The 19,863-nt window shown below is 60.2% G+C and overlaps 1 protein-coding gene across 1 annotated transcript in view; it reads right to left on the reverse strand.

Annotated features, from left to right (window-relative positions):
* COL5A1 (collagen type V alpha 1 chain) overlaps window positions 1-19,863 on the reverse strand; it is a 148,662-nt gene that overhangs the window by 110,122 nt on the left and 18,677 nt on the right. Inside the window, 1 exon segment of the mRNA XM_030293787.1 lies at window positions 3,559-3,726. Within this exon segment, the coding sequence (XP_030149647.1) occupies window positions 3,559-3,726 (168 nt within the window).

Consider the following 19,863-nt stretch of genomic DNA (forward strand, 5'->3'; position numbering starts at 1 on the left):
GGTCGAGCAGCCGCCCCAAGGTCCGAGGGGCGGCAGGGCTGGGGGGTGGGGGCCGCGTCCAGCCCAGAAGCGATCCGTGAGCGCCCTCTGCTGATGGAAGAGCTGCACAGCCAGGCCACCGCCCCCGCTTTTGCAGGGTAACATGCTGGGGACAAGGGGACCTCCAGGGCACCAGGCCAAGGGGGGAGGGGCGGGCAGGAAAACTGCATGCTGCAGCCTCTGTGACCTTTGCAGGACCCAGGGTGCGGAGATCTTGCCAGGGCGAGCCAACGGGAAGACACCGTGGCTGCTTCGACCGGTGAAACCAACCAGCCCCCAAAGGCCAACTCAGGGAGGTGGGGGGGGGGGGGGCCCAAGGTGGAGACAGAGGGCAGACGAATGACTTCCTTAAGGGATGACTTCCTTGAGTCATTTCCTGTCTACTTTGCCGAGGCCCAAAGGCACTGGGGCAGTCTGAGTATACAGTAGGAGTTTAATAAGGGCATCACTGTTAAACTGAATCCTCGTTCGCCAACAGCTCCCGGACACGCCAGGCCCACCAGGAGGGAAGGTCTGGGGGGAAGGCAAAACGGGGTGGGGGCACATTGTGACACCCCGCCCCTGCTTCGGATCCGGAACATGAAGGGAGTCTCGGGGGCCCCGAGGGTACCAGGTGGAGGACAAAATGGAGAGGGGACCCCAATCCAAGGCACAAGAACAGAGGAGGGGGCCCGTGATCATGAGGAAGCGTGCCATGTTCCGGAAGCCTTCAGAGGGCACAGTGTGGATGTGGCCGAGCTGGTTCTATGGACAAAGGAGCCCCTGTCACTGGGGCCCCAGGGCAGACGCCCGTCCAGGAAGTGGGGGCAGCCTGATGGGACACACTGGTCTCCTGCGTTCACGGGGGATCCATGATGGTATCTTCTAGGGTCTCGGGCCTGTCTTCCTTGACACGGTGTCCCTCCTGCAAGCAGAGAGTGGCGAGGCCCGGGGACCCCCAGGCAAGCAGCGTCACCCTCTCCGGCTTGCCCCCCAAAGCGTCACAGCTCTGGGCTCTGCCTTAATCCCTACAGACTGCTTACACGGCATCAGGGCCACCCAGGGCCAACTGCCGGGACAGGTCCCCGCTTGCCGTCCCGGGTCCACTGACCTCAGGACCCAGACCCCTGGGCCCAAGGAGATGAGGAAGACCTCTGAGGGTCAGGGAGGAGTCTCTGTCCGGCTAGCAGGTGCACACAGCACCAGGCTGCCCGCCTGCGGTCCCCCCCCGACGGTACCCGGGCTCCCCAGAGAAGCCTGCACTGCGGAAGGCTCGTACGTAGACACAGAATAAAGGAGCGGGCGAGGCGGGCACCTGGGTTAACCCGTGTCTGGCCCACGCTGGGGGAAGAGTCCCCACAAAGGCTCCCAAATACCCGCGAGCCTTGGCCACCGGCTTGTGAAGGGGCCACTGCTCCCCAGAGGATCCAGGTGGCCCGCTGCAGACAAGTCCGGGGCCTTCTCCTCATGGAAGTTAATCACCTGGACGTCGGCCTCCCTCTGCTCTAAGACACGTTTAAAACCATGCACGTGGCCACCGGACCACACGGCCGGCCCAGCTGACCCAGGCGTCTCCGAGCAGCCACACTGTCCCCCGCCCCGGGAGGCGGGCGTCACAGCGGAAAGGACGTCCAGCGTCGGGCTCGCTCAGAGGTTCCGCGAGAAGGGACAGAAGCCGTGTGCTTCCTCACATCCGAGGCCACGGGCACAGGACACGGACCCGGAAGAACGTCCTTGGGCCACTCTGGCTGACGGGGGTCAGCAAACCGCAGCGGCTCCACACTCAGAGAAGGGACCCCACAGAAACCCCTGCTCAAATCAGCCCGAGGCAAGTCCCCAGCTTTGTCTGGCTCTGTCTGGGCTCCTTCGACTCCACAGGCTAATCGCAACCAGAGCACCCCGCTAACTGTGTTTAAACGCTAACTGTGTAATCAAGTTACTAATTGGAGAGCTTAGGGAAAACGAGGGCTTGAAAACCATGCCGTGTCTTACTCCTGACTTCAGACCAGACCTCCGATAATTAGTCTCTATTCCGAGGTCCATGTGATCTCTCTGACGTGACGTAAGGAGGCCGGGAAGACAGAAGGAAAGAAACCCCAGGAGTCTGTCGTGACAGAGACCCCCCGAGCCAGGCGTCCGGCAGGCTACCTCCCAGGCGGCCCACCTGGCTTCCCCAGGAGGCCTTACGCGGGGATAGCATCACACACGCTCCGCGCGGCCGTCGGGGCCTGGGGAAGCCCCCCACCGCTCCGCCTCGAGCCTTTCTCTGGTCCCAGCCCCCCAAGTCTCTCTAGGGCAGGGGACGTGGGGCAGGATGTAGGCAGCTTCTGGGTGAAGACGAGAATGAGGGCGATCCTAAGACGTGTGTCTAGGCTCAGCCCCAAAGGTGAGGAAGTGCTCCCGGGATGCTGGGCACGGAGGCCCCTGCAGCCGTCTGCTGGGAGCACGAGGGGGCCCTGACCCAGAGGTGGGCTCCTGACGGTTCCACAGGGGACGCGGTGTCCCTGGCTGACCTCATCTACCCAGAGTGACCTTCTTGTAAAGGGCCGACCCGGCCCCTCTCAGGGACAGCCTCCTAAGGGCCCACGGATTAAAGGCCGGCTGAGTCCAAGGGGTCCAGGGAGCAGACAGCAGCCCCCGGAAGAATGTGTCCCTCGGGACCCGGGGGGGGACGCGGGAGCAGAGACACCACCATTTGTCAAAGGGCCGCCCAAGGTCGGGGTCACAGCCAGGTCACCAAACAGATGACGCCCAGTCTTCTAATAATTACAGAGCGTCTCCTAAGGTGAACGGATCCACCTGGCGCCCCGGCCCCTTTCGGACCCGAAGCGAAAAGGGCTCCTTTAAGGCAGGGGGAGAGCTTATCGACCGACCGGCCGTCGGCTGTCTCCCCGCGGCCAGATAAGCCCAGAGGGTTGAACTCACTCTGGGGCGTGGGGAGGGGGCGCCACACTGGTCCGCAGCCGGGGGACCAGGACGACTCGGATGCCACGTCTTAGCAGCCAACAGCGCTCCCCGTGCCGGGCGCGTCATTAAAAGCAGAGGCCTGGCGCTTGGCAATCACCTCTCATTAAAAGCCTGCACCCTCTTGCTGGGAGCCGTGATGCTCGATTCATGCGTCTCTCAATGTCACTGCCCCCAATTAAGCCTCTGTGTGCGAGGGCTTCCTTTCCCATGACCCTGGGTCTCTCTCCACCTCACCGGAGAACCGTCCATCACCTTTTTGCACCTGGGGTCCTGGCAGTCTGTCTACAGCTGGAGATGCACCTGCTTGGAATAGCGAGGGGGATGGACAAGGCCTCACGCCCCCACCTTCGGTGGTGAGGGCTCATGTGATGGCTGCTGGGTTTTTTCACTATAACGAGCTCAAACCGGCATCCTGAGAAGAGCTTCCCGGAAAATCAAGGGTGCTTCTCCCGCCACATGGGGTTCCAGCTCTGCGCTCTGGCGGGAGGCAGGAGGGGAGAGCCGTGCCCTCCACCAGAACACACATCCCCTCACCACCACCCACCAGCGAGGACACACACGCCCGTCTCTTACCAGGATACAGCTGCTTGGTAGGTGCGCTGAGCTGAGCATCTTTCGTGACTCTGTAAGCGACATCTGGGCCTTTGGAAGATCTCCGTGTTGCACAAAAACCTGTTGTCTTTGTTATTCCGTCAGGCAAGTTGTGAAAATCTAGAACCTTCAGGAGATCTGCTGGCTGAGCTGAAATGGCAAAGGAAGGGAGGTGTGGGGTTAGACAGGCAGGGAAGGAGCGGCACAGGGCACCCCCACCTTCCCAGGAGCGCCCGGAGGGCTCAGGGGAGTTGGAGGCAGCTCAGAACCAGCTCAGATGCCGGGTGTTGGGGGGACGTGCACTGCGGCCCCCAGAGCCGTGCTCCCAGCCCAGCTCCCGTCGCAGGAACGAACCCTCGCCTGCCCGGCTCCCTCGTCCACCGGCAGCTGCGGGGCCGGTGGGACCCCCCCTGGTGGCGGAACACAGACTGACCGTGCATGGATTCTGCTGGAGCCCGCACACCCCATGCGCCCTGAGCACGTTTTATCCCCCTCGTCACCCGATTAACACACGATTGTCCCATAACTGTTTACAGCAAAGATGCAATTCTCGCTTGTCCCCAGAAGACCTCTGCCTACAAGACAGAGCAGAACCAAGAACGAGCGAGGAGCAGGTCCCTGCCTCCCTTCCGGAAAGTTCCTGGCCCTCCGGCGGGGGCTCCTCCGAGAAGGGCAGCGGTGCCCCAGGGCCTTCGGGCCCGAACGTGGCCTCCCTGTACCCCGGCTCCCTCCTTCACATCAGAAAGAGCAGGGACCTCCAGGCTTCGAGGACCACGGGCTTGTCCACACACCTGCCCCCAAACAAAGGCGGCTCCCTACGGAAAGCTCAGCTCACGTTACTGCAAGAGGCCCCGGGAGTCCCCGCGGAGAAAACAAACTCCAACTTAGAGTCAGAAGGAAAAGCTTAAATTTCCTCACTGCGTCCAGCCCCTGGACAAGTCCCTGGGACAGGCAGAGTCACCGCCCTCTGGGAGCCCAGCTGCCTCGATGATGACACTTCGCCAGGGGCAAAAGGCGATCTTAGCTTAACCTCATCCCGACCTCCGGGATCCTGTAAGTGTCCTTTATCGCGTAAAAATCCCTTCGGAAACGTCCTTCACCTCTACCCCCCAAGATATAAGGTAGCAATCAGACTCCAAGCGTAAAGTCCCCTGATACGCATCTGAAAGGTCTCATGACTGAGGGTTTGCTAAACGGTAATACGGTAATACGTGACCTTTTCCCAACAATAGTGAGCCCTCTCGGGGCCCTGGAAACCTTGCTCCCAAATCCCTTGGAGGCCTGTGCTGTCCCCAGCCCCCTCCCGACTTGGCGGTGGGTAAGCAGTCGCTTCTCACAGCTCCTCCTGCCCACGGACCTGCCCCCGTGCTTTAATAAAGCCACCTTTTCGCACTGAAGACGTCTCGAGAATTCTTTCTCGGCCACAGGCTCTGAACCCCAACGCTTTCCACATCACAGCGGGCGATGCCCAGGTTAGGGGAGCCCAGCCCCAGCACCTCCCTGTGGGGACGGGGGTGGGGGAAGGGGTAGGGGGTTGGCCCCGCCCCTGCCACCAGGCCAATGAGGCCACAGCACCAGCTGGTCCCAGATGGTCGGTGCCCTGGTGGACCAGACACTGGCCCAGGCCAACAAAGCTCCATCCTGGGGCTCTGCTGGCCCCACACACTGGGGACCATGAAGCAGGAGCTTCAGGCAGCCCTCTGCCAGGGCTGAGGGGAGTGTCAGCGAGCAGGGACAGACTCCTGCCACACTGCTTTTGCTCCTGGATCAAGCTGTGCCTGAAGCCATCGCCCACATGAGCCAATACATCCGTCCTTATGTTCGTCACAACTTGGATCAGACTCTGACACCTGCTACTAAAAACTCAGCCCCCACTGAGTGGACTCACAGGCTTGTCCCGGATCCTGGGCCCTCCTCAACTACTCAGTTCATCGGCTCCCCAGCCTTCCTCCCCAGAGGGCTCACCACATGCCCGAGGCTCGCTCCACAGGCAAGTCCCACTTTCCTAACAGGGGTGGAGGATGTGGAGGTGAGAAAGGACCCCCAGCATCAGTTCCCCTTCCCGCATCCCAGGAATCCTGCAGCCAGCTGCCTCACTGGGAGCTCAGCATAACCACCGGAGAGCGTGGGGGCCCCAGAGGCTGGGCAGCCTCAGTGCGTGCCCAGCGAGGCCCTGACAGAGACCCCGTGCCCGAGAGGGCAGGCCCGGAGGGGAGCGTCCAGGGCGGCGGCAGGTGCAGAGGGCATCCCGTGGGCTACCCTCCCCACACGGCGACGGGCTGGGATGCGGGACGCGGCAGCCCGGGCCAGGCTCCGAGAACACCGGGGCCGCAAGGAGAAGAAGCTGCTTTTCTCCAGCACGAAGCACGCCCCCGCCCTCAGTTCCCCGCAAGGCACCATGTCACCTCGATCCCAGACTTCTGCCGCCAGCGGCCGTTTGCACAACTCAGCTTTGCCACAGACCCCTGTCGCTGTAACCAAGGAGATACAGAGGTGGGCGGAGGAAGGGACAGCGTGGGGACCCGGGACACTCTCGGTCCAGACTGACCTCCGCTCGTGGACAGGATCACTGCCTCTTGTGGCCTCTGTGACTTCCCTGGGTGGCTCTCGGCTCCTGCCAGGACCCAGCCCCCCACACGGCGCGGTCACCCCCTCGCACGGCGGGGGCGGCGCCTCTGAAGCTCGTGGCCCTGGCGACCGTCCTACGGGCTGCCCACAACCCTTGCCGGACGTCTGTCCGCTTGACATCGGGCTCAGGCGCTGGCAGAGCCCAGACCTGGACTCGGGCCGTGGGAAGGGACGGCCGGTGCCAGCCGCCCATTCACCTGCCACAGTGATGGCACGCAGTTCTGGCTCATCTCTGAGACTCGGTTCCAGCACGGGCGGTGGCCAGGGGAGTGACCAGAGATCCCGGCTGGGCTTTCGGGGCCCCCATCCCGATAGCTGGCCGTGCTCTTCCCAGATGGGCAGCTCGCAAACCTGTTTTCTCCATCGCCGGTGGGGGAGAGCTGTTTTCCAGAAGCCTCCGGGACATGTTCACAGGCCTCTGCTAAACAAGTTGAAAAGGCCACCAGACCATCCAGGCCCAACGCCACCCCTCCTGCCGGCCAGGGGCTCCCTGTGCCAGAGCTAAAAAAAAAAAAAATACTTTGAAGTTTTATAAAAGGTGTGGGAAGGGCCTGGGAGGCATCTGGCAGGACAGAACTTCCGTGGACTTTCCCTCCCGTTGACACAGCCTCCCTGTCAAAAGGCAGTTTCTTAAGAAACCAAGGTCCTCGGTGCCTCCGTGAGGATGAGAACGCCCCCAGGAAACAGCGCTCTGGGGACAGGTGCCCGTTGGTTTGAGACCAGCATCACCCCCCCGCCACCGTCCCCAGGGAGAAGGTCTTGAGGTCACCGCCTCGCTGAGGCCAATGAGAGGACTTCTGCCAGCAAAGGCTGCCCGGGGCACATTCCCCGGACAGTCCGCGAGCCCTCCCTCCTCCTCCCTCCACAACAGCTGGGCGGGCCTCCCCCCTGCGCGTCTCAGCACCCCGTGGAGACACAGAGGGAACTGGCCGCGTCTCGGCACCCGCCCAGCGCCCGCTCAGGCGCCTGAGGCCGCCAGCGTGAAAACCAGGCCACCGCCACCACGGTGAGACCGCGCCACCCTCGCCGCACGCGGGCCACCGTGCGCTGGGAACAGCGGGCACCCGCGTCCCACTCAGGCTCTGCGGAGCCCAGGGAGCCGAAAACCGCGTTCGGCAGACTCCTGGGCGGTCTTGGGTTCTCGGGGAGCAAACCAGGTCCTAGCACCCGGGGGCTGGAGCCACAGGCGCTTTGTGCCCAAAAGGCAGCACCAGGAGCCTGGAAAGGAATGCGGGACCGAGTGGCCTACCGAGGAGCCGAAGCAGAAACGAACGGCCCGGATCGGGGCCCGGAGGCGCCACGGACACGGTTCGCAACCGGCTGGCTAACAGGTCAACCGGCGCGGCCACCAACCACACAGGGCGGCCTCTGCACCTTCCACAGTCACTCCGAAAGCCATCTGCCCAGAGCCCCTGGGGACCTAGAGCCAGGGTGCCCCACGCCACCGGGGCTCCTGCCCCCGCCCCGCGGCACACTGCAGGGCGCGAGACCCCAAAGCGGCCCCCGGGAGTGACCTCACAGCCCGGCACGCCCGGGGCACGCGCGGCCCCACCACCTGTGGGCCACACGGACACCAAGCTGGCCAGCCGTCGGCGGGGGGGGGGGGGGGGGGGGGGTGGGGCGCACAGCCCCCACGTCTGCCCAGAAGGCACGAGCGCGGGGCCCTGACAGTCAGACCCCCTGCACAGGGCACCTGTGTCCGGCTCGGGCTCAAGCTCCACTCCTTCTGTTTCGTTTTTTGCTTTTTGCTTTTTGCTTTCCCCTAAATAGGCCACACGTGTTCTCAGACACTTGCTGAGGGTGAAGACTGCCTCTGAAGCCCCGGCTCTGCCCATCCCGGCCGGACGGCGCGGCGGCTGATTGTTGCCCCCGTCCTACGGGCTCGGGGAGGAGCTCGTGGGCTGTCCGAACCTGCTCCCTGGACCTGGAACCATCAGGTGCCTTTGGTCTCCACCAGGTCACAGAGGCCCCGTGGGAGAGGACCTTTTCCTCGGTCCTCCGAGTCCCGGGGCCCGAAGCCAGAGCAGTGCCCTCCGCGACTCTATCACCAGGGAGTGCGCGCCTGTGCCGTCCCGTCCACCTGCCACATCTCCGGGACCCCGGGTCCCCTTCTCGGGCGACAGGCTCCCACCAGACCCCAGGCGCCGGGCGGCAGGGGTGGGGGCATCACAGCACCTTTACCTCATCGAAAGGTGACCATCAGCGCCGTCCCCCACGGTGACCGGCTCCATCGGCCTCTGGGCTCAGGGATCCCTGAGGACGGGCGCTGATCTGGGCCGCTCTGTCCCTGCCCTGCGCTCACCTGCACAGCCCCCGTCCGCCCCCCTGCCTTCACTGGTGGCCCTCCTGCGGCCCTCCTGTGACACACGCATGGAGCGCTGAAGGCCCCAGGTTCCAGACAGTGCTGCTGGGAGAAGTGGGGCACGCAGCCTGCGCCCTCGGCGCCCCGGCGGGGACGATACAGCCCTTCCTGTAGGGACTCCATCCGCGTGCTGGGACACCCCCCCCCCCGCCGCGTCCCCCCCCCACCGGACCCAGAACGCCACGGCTCACCCTCCAAGGCCCACAGCCCACCGTTTCCTCTCAACGGAGACCAGGGCCAAATCCTGCCAGGTGTCTGCGGGCTGCCGGACAAACCCAATGGGACGAGCCAAGTGGCAGGCGCTCTGCACCCCTGAGTCAACACCGTTACCGCCAAAAGAAAACGTGAAGAGTTCTCTAAACAACCACCAAGGTTTACACCTTCAAAATTCTCAGAACTGTCTAATTTTAGAGCTAGAAGGAGTCATAAATAACCTGGGTGCGGGCGCCCTTGATTCCGAGAGCGAGGACGGGCGGGCACGGGGAGTGACCACCCCGAGTGGCCCCAGCAGGCTGGGACCCGGCTGGGGCCACGATGCCAGCCCCGAACCCGCGTCCACTCGGCACAGGCAGGGGCCACACGGAGCTCATGACGCGGTCCCCGAATCACGGCGCGTCCGCCTCCCGCGTGCGGTAACCTCGCTGCTCTCAGAGATGCGCCCTTCCGTGAGTTCAGGTACCTCAGGCCCGTGTGCGGTCTGCTCCCCTGGGCTGCAAACCTCAGGAGGATCCCCGTACCCCTGGTCCCGGCAGACACGGCCACTGCCCCCCAGGGCTCCACTTGTCCCGTGACAGCAGAGCGCCACACGGTCACCCGCGGAAGCACCAGCCCTTGCCCTGTCCTTACTAGTTCCCTCCTACGCTTCGGGGAAGCAAGAAGGACGAGGGACACCAGCGAGGAAGGGGGGGGGCAGAGCCCCCCCCCCACACCCGACCCAGGGCCGAGGCTCCTCCCACCAGCCCTCCGTGGCCCCATCAGGAAGGTCAGCCCAGCAGGTCGGAAAACAAACAGGCCTTCGGAGGCTCCGACAGAAATTCCTCTTCAGTGACCAAACTGTGGGAACAAAGCAAACAGGCAGGGGTGGAAAATGCGCTCAGACCGCCTCCAAGTCCTTCCCCCTCCGGCACCCCGGGGCTGCCACAGGGCAGAGCCCTGGAGCTCACATCGACTGGGGGCAGGCCAGGCTCGCTGCCACACGGGGAAGACGGGCTCCTTGTGCCTGAAGCCGCCCCGTGACCCCCTTCGGTGGCTCCCATCACTCCTCTGCGGACATCAGGGCCCGGTCCCGTCCAGGAGGCCCCGGCTCTCACCGGCCGCCACCCCACCGATGCCACGGCGTTGCGGGGACCGCTCCACCACGGTCCCTGAGGAAAGAGTCCTGGGGTCGTGCGGCGGGCGGCACGACCGCCCTGCTCGAGCCCCCAGGGACCTGCCGCGGGGCCTTAGCACCCCTGGACCCCAGCTCAGGCAGTTTTGAGGCTAGAGGGGGCTGGACTGGAGCCTGGCTCTGCCCACCCTGCCCTATGGGCACTGGAGGGTCCCATGCGGGAACAGACGTGAGGGCGCACCTGGCGGGGGCTCGCTGTCATCGTCCCTCCCCCACCGAGAGACCCCACTAGCCTCCCCTACGACATCCCTGACCCCCTGCCAGTCTGTCTTCCCTGGAGGTGAGCCCAGCACGGAGCCCATCGTGCCCAAAGACACCGTCTGTCAGGTGTTTCTGGCCCCTTTTCCGGTTTCTAAGCAAGAGCTCGGGGCGCTGACACGGCCTCAGCTTCGTGGCATGTGACTATTTGTGCAGCATCTGCGTCCTCGACCGGACAGCCAGGACGGGCCTCCTCGAGCCGCCTCCCCCGGGGGGGCCTCCGAAGGCCCCGGGATTAGGGCTCGGCAAATGTGGCTCCGGTCCCAGCTCCCCCCCTCCCGCCACAAGCCCCACGGCCCTGGGGAAAGTGGGTTCCATCCGGAGGCTCCCCGTCACCGTCGGCAAAAGGGAAGGGACACCGCGAGGGGTGGCCGGCACCGGGATGCCGGCCGGCAGGGGCCACGGCCACGGCGCAAGCAGCGTTGACTCCCTTCACCCGGCCTGAGATCGGACTGCTGGATGACACGGGGCACCTGCCCCGTGCCCCCCTCAACCGCCCCCACCGTGTGCGGGGAGGAGGGCAGGGACTGTGGGGCGCAGGACGGGCTCCCTGGGAGCGCTCCTTCCGTGAGCCAACACGAGGGCCCGGAGACGGGGAGCGGGAAGGCCGCATCCTGCTCCTCACTCTGACCTCACGGTGTCACGCTAAGGGTGAAGTGCAGTCGTGGCGGGGGGGCAGGGTGAGCTAAGAACCCGTCAGAACTGAAAGCCGGACGGCGTTGCAGACAGCAGAGGGCACAGGGGACCCGGAGCCCGCCCCACGGCCGGTCAGCGGGCCAGGGCCACCGCGCGGGGCGCCCCCCAGCCTGACCTCGCTCGGCCGGCGCACACAAACGGCCGGGTCCTCGCTCGTAAGCGGGACGCCCTCGGCCCACAGGCCGCACCCGCCCCGCTGGCGGGAGACCTTGACCTCCCTCGTTCCTGCTCCGTCCTCCGGGGGCCCAGAAACCCCCCAGGCTGCAGCTCAGCCTTGGGAAAAGCGGGCGCTTCTGGGCCGTCCAGTTAGGACCACACTTGGTGCCGGTCCCTTCGCAGCGGCCTGGCCGGTCCTGTCCTTTCCCTCCAGCAGATGCCCGTGGCGTTCCGTCCACGCAGCAACTGTGGTCCTGGGGGCAGCGGGGGCGGGGGGGGGGGGGGGAGTCCTCAGGACACGGGGATTCCACGAGCAGGTGACGCAGCCAGGACGCAAACAGGTTCTGGAAGGCCACGGAGGGCAGCAGGTAGAGAGGCAGGCACAGCCTCCCTGAGCTGGCACCAGCTCGTGCCCCTTCCTCGAAGGGCCTCCCAACAGGGGGCACACTGGGGCTGCGAGTGCAGTGGTCCCAGTCCAGGAGGGGGGCAGCTGAGGCCCTCAACACCCACCGTGCACCTCCACGGCCGGGGGAGGGCGGCAGCTGAGTCTCTGGGCACCCACCGCGTGCCCACAAACCCTGGGGAGGGAGGCAGCTGAGGCCCCGAACACCCACCGTGCACCTACGTCACTTCCTCCCTAGGAACACGGTGTGGCTAAGGAGGGCCCCAGGGGGGAGGTTACTCCTGGCCTGCCCCGGACCGTGACCCCCATCTTCCACCCGTCACCGCGGCTGACCCGAGGGTCTGGACACCTGCCCCCCACACATCACCCCACGCTGTGGTCAAATGCTGGCCAGGTGCCCTCATGGGGCCCAGACACACGTACGTGCCATCACCTGGGCCGAGGGCACCTACGTACGGTCCAGCCTGGTGCCCCTCCCCACCAGAAGGTAACTCTCAACACACACACACTCACTCACGTACATTCACACTCACTCCCTCTCACACACATACACACTCATACACACACTCTCAGTCACACCCTCTCACGCTCCCGGGAGGGAGTCCTGCTGTCTGCCAGGACTCCCACGAGGACCGGCTGGCAGGTCAGAGCACGTGGGAAGGAGTCCCACGGGAGGAGTGGACGGGAAGGCGACGTCGCGTGGAGGCCGGCAGAAGCCCCCAGGCTTGCTGGGGCCACACGGGAGGATCACACGGGGAGGGCCCCACGGGGCACCACCGAGGGACCAGAGGAATCTTCCCGCCGGCCCGAGCACCGGGGGGCGTGCCTGCTCCGCTCCGTCCCCCCTGCTCTCCGTCTGGCTTTCCAGAAACAGAGGGACGTATGTACGTCTCTCCCGTCGTCCCACAAAGGGCTGGGAACAGAGCAGGGCTGGACGCGAACCCCCGGCCCACTGCAGGGACGGCGCGGGGCAGAGGGGCGGGCTGGGCCGCGGCCGGCCCACGCTGCCGGCAGGAGCCAGGCCAGAAGCGGAGCCCGCGGGCGTGAGGGGGAACCGGATGATTAATCTGAGTTTCCCCGGAGGCAATTTATCTCCTCTTTCTGGAAGGAAGGGGCGGGGGAGGGATGGCACCAAGTGCCAGACTGCACGGCCCGGGCCGGCCGTGTTTGCGGCAAGAGGCTCTCCGCACCGCCCCACCTGCTTCCACGAGGCCCAGAGGGCGGGCTGGCTGCCATCGGGCCAGCCGGGGTCACACTGGCAGGGGGCCCTCTGCATCCACGGCCTCGCCCAGGCCCGGCACCCTGGGAATGGGGCCCAGGGCGCCGAGCTGAGGAGGGAGGGCGGGCGCGGGACAGATCGGCACCGGCTCCAGACCGGACTCGCCAACGGCTCCGTGATGGACGAGCGACACCCGTCACTGGAGCGGGCCCGGGGGGCTGCGGGCGCCCCATCCATTCAGCGACGCTCTCCGAGGCCTACCGGGCATCCAGCACCCGTGGGGGGCCTGCACCATTTCTGCACTGACCGTCCCGACATTCTGGAATCCGCAGGCTGCACTGGCCCGAGCATTTCCGACCCTGAGCCTCAGTCCCCCTGCTACCAAGGGGCTGTAATAACAGAGCCAGGAACGGTAGCTGGAGTCCCCAGCACGGACACCGGATCCAGGCTCCTTCCCTCCCTCAAGAGCGACTATGACGAGTCAACGCGGTGTCCAGAAGAGACCCCTTGGCTTAACGAAACCCCAGGAGAACAAGAGGCCCCAGCCCGCACGCGCCACGCCCTCCCCCCACTGGCCTGGCAGGAGGTGCCCCGGGGGGCCTGCCGTCTCCTGGACTGTGAGATCCCGGTCAGAAAGGTGTCGCCCGTAATCGCGGCGGGAGGGGAGCGCTTGGCCCAGAGCGTATGCGCAGTATGGTGAACAGAACCAACCAACGTACGAGTGGAGGGGAGACGTGCTCTAGGGATCCGAGATAAATCCGGAACGGGAGGGAACCCTTCGGTGGGGGCGGCGGTCCAGCAGCAACAACCGGGATGTGCAGGCACAGTGACCCGCCATCGCCCCCTCAGGGCTGAGTTCTGCAGGGAGCTCGCAAAGGCGGAGGCGTCTGCGACAGCAAAGAATGGAAGGCAGGTAAGTGCCCACCGGCCGGGGCCCGTCACGTAAAGTGCGCGTAGGAAACCCGTCGCAGAGGCTGGACAGGAAGGGGCTGGTCCAGCCGGCCTGACCCGGGAAGACCGCCGAGACAGGTCACTAAGGGAAAAGAGTAAATCACACAGCAAGAGTCCCATCCCTTCTCCTGTTAAATAAAAGCCGTCCACGCAATCGCAAACCACATCATATAAATGCACACACAGAAAGGCCCAGAGCAATTCCAGCCAGATAGTGAGGGGCTTCTGTCCGGGCAGGGGCGAGCGCTGGTAGAGGGTGAAGGGGGACGTCTGCCCATCTCTCTGTCTCCACCTCCCCTTCTGAAAAATGCTCGAAGTCCACAGTCACATAAAACCCACGTAATTTTATGAACCCCCACAAAATACCAAAATGTGTTTTTTAAGCGTGGCAGTTTTAAAATGGCCACAAATTCTTTACCACGAGTGCCCATTAAGAGGCGGGGTCTACGTCCCCTCCCTTGAATCAAGGTGGGTTCTGGGACCACGTGACCAGGGGAAGGCGGTGGAGGTGCTGGGTGCGAACTTGTGGGTCTGGGTTTTGAGCGGCTTGCGATACGCCGAGAACCAGACTCCATGCTTGGAGGAAGCCCAAGCAGCCCCCGGACGGGCCCATGTGCGGAGAAACCCAGGCCCCCGGCCAACACCCAGGGCTGCCCTCCAGCCGTGTGGGAAACCACCCTGGGAACGGCTCATTCAGCTCCAATAAAGCAGCTCGACGGGACACCAGCGGCAGACGCGTGGTCCCTGCCGGCCGCTCCCCCTCGCGGACTCCCAAGCCCCCTAAGGTTGCTCGAGCAGAAGACTGCTGTCTTTCGCAGAGCTAGTACTAAGTTCCGAGTGGTTTTAAGGCGGCAAAGCATAACCACACCAAGCGAGCAACAAAGGGGAAATTTGTTAACAGCAATACTCATGACAGACGTATATGAAACTCTCACAGCTACAAAGGAGGGAAACAAACAAATACATTATGTTTGATGTCGCTAGGAGTTCAATAAACCCAAGTTAAAGCAAGACTCTTGTTTCCCACCAAACTGGCAAATATAGATATATTTTGTTAACGTACCAAACTGAAGCTTTCTAGGAGACAGTGCGATGCTCGGGGCTGAGATTGCGCGAAGCATTCACTCCCTTCACCCAGTGGGAACTTACCTCCAACACCGAGTAAGGAAGAAGTATAAATACTTAGAGACGCTTGCCGTGAAATCAGGCACAACACCAAAAACGTTGAAAGAAAGTAAATGTTGCAACCGGGGGGGGGGGGGGGGTCAAAAATATTACTGTGCATCCAAATAACATTAACATCACACACTCATGAGTTTCATTTGTTGTCACATTAATGTTAGCTGATGTTACTAACGTTTGATTAAGTGATATTTCTTTGATTGAGGGATATTTAATTGTATGGGGAAATGCTCCTGGGTTTTGTTGTTTATTTTAAGTGAGGGTTTTGGAGGTATAATCCGCACGTAGTAAAATTCATTCTTCTTAAGCGTTCGGTCCAGGGAGTCTGACTAATGTGTGGTCCAGGAACCACCCACCGTCACGGTACAGAATATTGTCATCACCTCAGAAGGGCCCCTCGTGTCCCTCTTCCCACCCCCCGCCCCTTGCAACCAGTGATCTTTTTTCTACAATTCTGCCTTTCCTCAAATGCCACGCGAATAGAATCGGATCGCATACAACCTTTAGCGTCTGTGTGTTCCACTTAACGAAACGCGTCTGTACCCGCACTGTTGCACGTGCGCACTCTGGCTACCGCCGTGCAGGATCCCACCGCTCGGGTGAACCACAATTTGTCCAGCCATCCCCCTGCTGATGGGTGCTTGGGTTGTTCCCAGTTTTGGGGGGTAATGAGGCAGCATGTGAACATTCACACGTGTCTTTCCACGGACGTTATACGTTCACGTCTCTTGGGTAAACACGTCCCAGTGGAATTGCCGGGTCCCCTGCTAAGTATGATGGGCTTTATAAAAACCTGCCAAACCGTCTTCCCGAGTGGACGGCACTTTCCCCACATCGTCGCCAATGCTTGTGTGTGCCCTGGTACCTGCTTTTGGTTTTAGTTTGCAGCTCCCCGACGACCGCAGCTGTTAAGCATCTTTCCATTTGCAAATGGGCCATTCTTACATCTTTTCTGATGAGATGTCTGCGCCCGCCTTCTGCCCAGTTTCAAATGGGGCCGTCTATCTTCTCGCTGTTGAGCTACAACATTCCTTTCTCTCCTCTAGATGTAAGTGTGTTTTTTGCAGGCATTTTGCTCCAATCTGTGGCTTTACCTTCCCATTTTCATAACAGGTTCTTTTAAGAGCAGAAGCTTTAATCTGATCCAGTCCAACCTGTCGATTTTTTTCTAGATCGTACTGTGTGTGTGCTTTCTGAGACATTTTTGCCTCATCAAGATTTAAACAGAGGGTTTTCTTTCTCGTTGATTCTTTTACAGTTTTAAATCTTACGTGTATGCCTATGATCCATCCTAACTTTTATATATGATTTGAAATAAGGGTCCAAGTTTGTTTGTTTGTTTGTTTGTTTGTTTGTTTGCAAACAGATGTCTAGCTGTTCCGGCACCACTTGCTGATAAAGACTACCCTCTTGCCAGTGAAATACCTTAGCATCGTTGTCAAAAATTAACTGATCACATATGAGCAAGACTATTTATTGACTCTCTTCCATTCCCTTGGTCTACATGTCTTTATGTCAACACCAGAATGCTTTGATCGTGGTAGCTTTAGAGTAAGTCCTAAAATCATACAGAAGGAGCCCTCTGCATTCTTCTTTTTCAACATTCTCTTCATTCTTTCAGGTCCTTTGCCCTTCCACACAAACTTCAGGATCGTGTTATCAATGTCTATTTTTGAAAATGTCTGCTGGGATTTTAACTGACATTGCACTGAATCTGGAGGTCAGTTTTGGGTGAAAATGACACCTTTGAAATATTACAGCCTCTTGTCCATGAGCATGGTATACCTCTCCAATTCTTGAGACCTCCTTTAAGACCTCTAAGCAATGCTTTACAATGTTCAGTGCACAAGTATCTTGTCAAATATGTCTCTAAACATTTCATATCGTTGATGCTACTGCAATGGCTGCTTAAATTTCTATTTCCAATTGTCCACCTCTACTCTCTAGAAATACAAGGGACTTTTTGAATTGACTTTGACTCCTGTGGCCATGCTAAACTTATTTATCACTTCTAGAAGCTTTTTTGTGAAGTCCTCAGAATTTTTAACACCGATAATCATGTGGTCTGGAAATAAGACAATTTCACTTCTTCCTTTCCAGTTCACATGCTTTATTCCCTTTTCTCGCCTTCTTCCACTGTCTAAGGCTTGCCATGCAATGTTGACTAGGCATGGTAGGAGCAGATGTCCTTGCCTTGTCCCTGATCCCAGGGGGGGAAAGAACTCAGAAGTAGATTTTACATCAATGTCCTGTATCAGATTGAGGGAATTTCCTTTTACTCCTCATTTATTGAGATTCACTCATATTTTAAGACTATTACAAAGTGGCCTGTAATCCCAATTTTGTAAATGCAGGCATGGAACAAATACTGGAAAATAAACACATCAAAATGTTCAGCTGGTAATTTATTTGACTTCACTGAATAGAAACTATCACCAGGATCATGGTTTAAACAAGGAAGGGATTAAGGTTCATTTTTATTTTCTTCTTCGTACTGCTCAGTAGCTTTTAATGTTTCTGTGATGGGTGTGCATTGTTTTTATAACAAATCAACAGAATAATAAAAGCCAATTAATGTCCAACAGGAAATGGCATGATAAAGTAACTGTCCTCTCTCCATGTCCAGCTAAAAGTAAACCCTCAGGTCAGTCACAGACCTTTTCACCTTTGCCTTCATGGTGGACAATTTTTTTTTACGTAAAGACAACAGTATAGAAGGATATATGAACTAAGATACTTCTTTTTTATTTTTTTTCAATGTTTATTTACTTTTGAAAGAGAAAGAGAGAAGGGGGGGGAGGCAGAGAGAGAGGGAGACACAGAATCCAAAGCAGACTCCAGGCTCCGAGCTGTCAGCACAGAGCCCGACACGGGGCTCGAAGCCATGAACCACAAGATCATGACCTGAGCCAAAGTCGGACGCTTAACCAACTGAACCACCCAGGCGTCCCAGTGATGGGTAATTTTTAACTTTATAAAGCAAAACTGTGTTTGCACTTCCCAGGAACATTCCCCAGAGTCTGCATTTGGAATGAGCCACCCGACGCCATGCATCCTCACGGGCCCCCCCTTTGCTAAGGCCCGAGTCCAGCTTACCCCTACCCTTCTGGACTGAAATGTGGACAAAAGGCAAATGTATCTGCTGGCTCACCGGTTTTCTACACTGACATCAGCTGGCGTTTGCCCTGAGATCCTCGTCGGAAGAGACAACTTTAGAAATGGAAGAAAATGAGCCCCTGGAGATGGTGTAACACATATTAAATGTCACAAAGCAAACAACGTGATAAATGAAGGTAAGAGAAATATTTCCTGTTACAAATCGAAGTCACCGTCTGTGCGAGCGAGCCCTGCACACCCGCCCGAATGCTCCTCACGCGGCCCAGATGGAACGGCTCTCGGCGCGCGGGCCGCGGAAGGATCCTGGTGGAGTTCTGTTGCTAGTAGATCTTTCTCGGCACTGAAATCATGTTGTTGGCTTATGCGATCCAAGGAAAAGAGTATTGCACTGGGTCACTCTGACCTTTGGAGGGATACGTTACGTGACTTCCCTCAGGACCAGAAGGCATTTTTCAATTACTAGAGCCAAGCAAGTCTTTAGAACACTCTGATGATGACTCAAAACCAGACACAGGGACGCAAAATGAGCACTTAACGGTGCAAAACTGTATCAACTCCCTCGAAGGAGGCACCACAAAGTGGCGGCAGAACTCAGAACTGGTCTGCACCACGGTCACGCCCCAGTCTGGCCACCAGTCCCACGGAACACCCTGGACCCACGCTCCGTGTGCTGATGAACTGGGGTTCCGAGCCCCCCTCCCCCAGGGATGAGAGTTGCACTCCGGGTCCCCAGGCTCAGTCGGCACCTCCAGACCCTGGTGCAGAGCGGGCAGGGCTACGTGGAGCCACCTGCAAGGCTGGACGGATCATTGGCAAGAACCCATCCCGCAGCCCCACACCAGGCTGCTGTCCGAATGAAATCGCGCCCTTCCTTTCATGCCTCGGCCCTTCCCCGCCCAGGCCAGCCCGGGACGCCCCAGACACCAGCTCCAGCCCGCCCCCCTCCCCAGTGCCCCAGCGCACGCCCCGACCACGCTCATCCCATGTGACCGCCTGGTGGGGAGAAGATCCTTCCAGCAGCAGGACCTGGTATCACCGTCTACTCCGCGGGCCACAGCAGGGACACAGCACAGACGACCCCAGAGAGGAAGGGGGAGCAGAGGGGTGACAGTGAGCAACTACTGACTGCCCATTCGGTTCCAGAAGATTCCCTGACATTTTCTGACTAAATGGGAGGAGCTCTGGATGCATGTGAGTCATAACTGTTATCAATAACCCACTTTTGACGGTAACACCGTGGGGTAGGAAGTACCACTGTGTTCTCCAGATGAGGAAACTGAAGCCCCAATGCCCAGGCAGCCCAGCCAGGTCCCGAGCATTACACGACAGCCCCCCAATGCCTCCCAGGAGCAGCAAGGAGGCAGTGACCGGCCTCCAGCAGGTGGGTAGCCCAGGTCTATCCCACGGGTCCCCCAGGGGGTCGGTACCCGGGGATAATGCTGCCCAGGGTGCAGTGGCTCAGGCGACAGATGCCTGCCGTTGGCTGGAATGTCATCTGCAACAAAAGGGCTTTAAAACGTTCCTGTGCTCTGATGCAGTGAGTCAGCGTCTAGGAATCCACCCCAAGGAAATAATAAGAGAGGCAGAAAGGATTTACCAGAAAGATGTTCATCCAGGTGTTATGTATAAAGCGAACAACTGGAAGTGACCCAAGTCCAGCACTAGAGCAACAGAGACATGAACCCCAGTGCGGGCGTATACGGTCCGTGACCAGCAGCCATGGCGACATTTACAGTGTAACGACCAAGGCAGGCGCCATACTGTTTCTGCCCGAGCTCAGCCAGGAAAAGGGAAAAGCGTGAGGACGGGGCTACTGAATGCCTGTGTCCCCCCAGAACTCATATAGTGAAATCGTCAGCCCCAAAGACGGCGGCTCCAAAGAGCTTCCTCACCCCTGCCAGTGCGCGAGGACACAGTGGAAGAAGGGT

The sequence above is a fragment of the Lynx canadensis genome, chromosome D4, assembly GCF_007474595.2.
Source record: "Lynx canadensis isolate LIC74 chromosome D4, mLynCan4.pri.v2, whole genome shotgun sequence".
Classification (NCBI taxonomy): domain Eukaryota; kingdom Metazoa; phylum Chordata; class Mammalia; order Carnivora; family Felidae; genus Lynx; species Lynx canadensis.